The following is a 2,543-nucleotide window of genomic DNA, read 5'->3' as shown; positions in this document are numbered from 1 at the left end:
TCATGAATCCAGTGGCTTCAATATCACTTGAACTCCGTACTTAGGTTTTATAGTAAGCACAACGATTGGGGCATGCCTATAATTATTTGATATTGTGAACTTAAACTTGGAAATTAGCGTGGCTAATATTATTTTTGCTTCCATCAATGCAAATTGTTGTCCAATGCAGTTACGGGGACCGGCTGCAAATGGTATGAAATGGCGACCGGACGCGAATGGTCTACCTCCAAAACGTTCGGGGTTGAATTGGTTTGCGTCTTTACCCCATAACTCTTCACTGTGATGGATGGCAAGAACCGGTATCCATATTGATAAACCTTTGGGAATTGTTAGATCACCTAGTTTTAGATCTTCAAATGCCATCCTTGGTAGAAGGGTAGCTGGAGGGTAAAGTCTTAGTGACTCGTTAATCACTTTACTTAACTGTTGCAAAGAGAAGAAAAAAAAAAAAAAAAAAAAAGGGTTAGCAGAATATTATATTAATTTTTGTTGGAAATCATATCTTTGTAATCATGCGAAGTGCCTCTTGACTCTTTCTCAAACATCTTTTTTTTTAGTTTGGGAATTGACTTTTCCTTTTGAAAAAGACTATCAATGAAGCTGTCCAAATCTAATCATTAGTTAATATAGGTTTGATCTTTAAGATAATATATTATGCAAAGCATGCCTTAGTGCTAATCACTAAACAAATGGAAGAAATATATTATTTACCCATTTCTTTAATGCCTGAAAAATCTATTTACCAATCTCTAGATCGTATCCAATCTTAAATCTGGCTTAACCAATGTCAATCGTATCTGAATACTAATATAACTAATTTTATGAAGAAAGGTATGATTCTTTTTAAAATCAGTTATAAACATATACTGATTGATCCCAAAATGAATGTATATCTGTAAAATCAATAAATCTAGACATTTCGTTAGAGTCTTTAATCGGGTTTTGGCTTGGAATGAAGACAAAGCATGAAGACAAAATTAAATGATATCTACTCATTAGGGTTCCTCTGTGCCGACGATGACTATGTTAAGAGCTTAGTTATGGAAGACGCACTACGATGCTAGTGGCATTGCCTATACTGTGTTAAATGTTAATACCCCACACGCACCCATCCATCCATCCATCCATCCATCCATCATAAAGCTAATTCTACTACTTCAAATAAAATAATACGTTACTATATTATATGGTTATAGAATTGTTATTTGGAGCAAACAACAAATATCATCTTTTTATATCTATGAGTTAGTGGAGTTCGAGTCCTATTCAAAATCTAAAAAATGTGGTCAGAGAAAAACGTAACTACGTAAGGTTGAACAGTAGAAGCGACCACTATGGATTAGTAGAATAGACGTACCCAAAAAAAAATATTATTTTATCAACACCAAACTCATGAATGGTTAGCCAAAAATTGTCATAACCGTAAGTAGACTACTCTGTCTTGTCTGCTATTACCATTTGAAACTTAAGTATAACTTAATTTAGAAGTTATAAGTTTTATATCATGTATGTATCTAAAAAAAGTTATTGTACGTACCGAGGTTAGCTTGGATAGTCGATCGACCGAGGGAAGGCCATCACAGCCAAAGACCTCTCTGACCTCATCGCGGACTTTTTCCTGCCACGTGGGATTATCGGCTAGGAGCATCATTGTCCATGTGAGGAGCAAAGCCGTGGTCTCATGGCCAGCAAAGAAGAACGTCTTGCATTCATCCATTATCAACTGAAGATTGTTATTGTTATTGTTGTTGTTCTTGTCGCTATCCATTTCGTTCAAGAGAAGCCCGAGAAGGTCGTCACCGTGAGTGCTACTCCGACCCATCTCAGCGCAGTCTCGTCTGCTTTGTATGATCTCAATCAACAAACGTTCCACTTCCATTTTGAGGTACTTAATCTCTCTGTTGTATTTGCTTGGAAGAAACCTTGATACAAAATATTTGACAAGAAGTCAACGTTCGACATACCCCAGTTAAAAGTATAATCATAAAAAATATATACATTGTAAATAATAATACGGACAAATAGTGACAGAAAATTATCAAAAAAAAACTAATATTTTTGACATACTCTAAAACTTTATATTAGTTTATGTTTTTTTGCTGAAAAAAAAATGAAGTTTAATTTTAGAATTTGTATGGTTGCAGTCGGTAGTCGGACCTAGTAAATCTTGTCCGCTGTCACCTTAAAGAATTCATATTTTGCAATCCCTGAAAAAAAACAGAGATAACAATTTTGCGGGTGCAAAAGAAAACGAACCGGCTGCCGGGAAAGCAGAGGTGGCGTGTGGCTTGAGCGCAACGGCGCTGGAGGACAGTGAGATGGTTAAAAAGCTCTTTGCCTTTCTCAAAGCTGCTTCCGAACTCCGTCCTTGATATAATATCAGCTGTGAGCTTATGCATCTCCTCTCCTATCTCCACCTCACCTCCTCCTTCCCCAGCTTCCTTCCTCAGCCTCTCCGCTAGCCTGCTTGTGCACTCCACCATGTGCCTTGCGTATCCCTACATCATAAGGCTATTTGTCATTCAAACGTCAAGTAACTTAGC

The 2,543-nt window shown here is 36.9% G+C and overlaps 1 protein-coding gene across 1 annotated transcript; it reads right to left on the bottom strand.

Annotated features, from left to right (window-relative positions):
* Positions 1-2,495, bottom strand: LOC104732998 (cytokinin hydroxylase-like). Its single transcript, XM_019233720.1, has 3 exons — positions 2,257-2,495; positions 1,538-1,922; positions 1-423 (listed from the first exon to the last, which is right to left on the bottom strand). The coding sequence occupies exons 1-3, from the start codon at positions 2,481-2,483 to the stop codon at positions 1-3; spliced, it is 1,035 nt and encodes a 344-aa protein (XP_019089265.1). The 5' UTR covers positions 2,484-2,495.

This window comes from Camelina sativa, chromosome 12 (genome assembly GCF_000633955.1).
Source record: "Camelina sativa cultivar DH55 chromosome 12, Cs, whole genome shotgun sequence".
In the NCBI taxonomy this organism is placed as follows: Eukaryota; Viridiplantae; Streptophyta; class Magnoliopsida; order Brassicales; family Brassicaceae; genus Camelina; species Camelina sativa.
This window is presented reverse-complemented; position numbering and strand designations above follow the sequence as displayed.

Excerpts from the sequence above, each read along its gene's own strand:
- LOC104732998 (XM_019233720.1), bottom strand. The coding sequence starts at position 2,483 with ATGGTGGAGTGCACAAGCAGGCTAGCGGAGAGGCTGAGGAAGGAAGCT. Across the intron at positions 1,923-2,256 it reads CTCTGCTTTCCCGGCAGCCG|GTTTCTTCCAAGCAAATACA; the intron begins GTTCGTTTTCTT and ends TTTTGTATCAAG. Across the intron at positions 424-1,537 it reads GACTATCCAAGCTAACCTCG|TTAAGTAAAGTGATTAACGA; the intron begins GTACGTACAATA and ends TCTTTGCAACAG.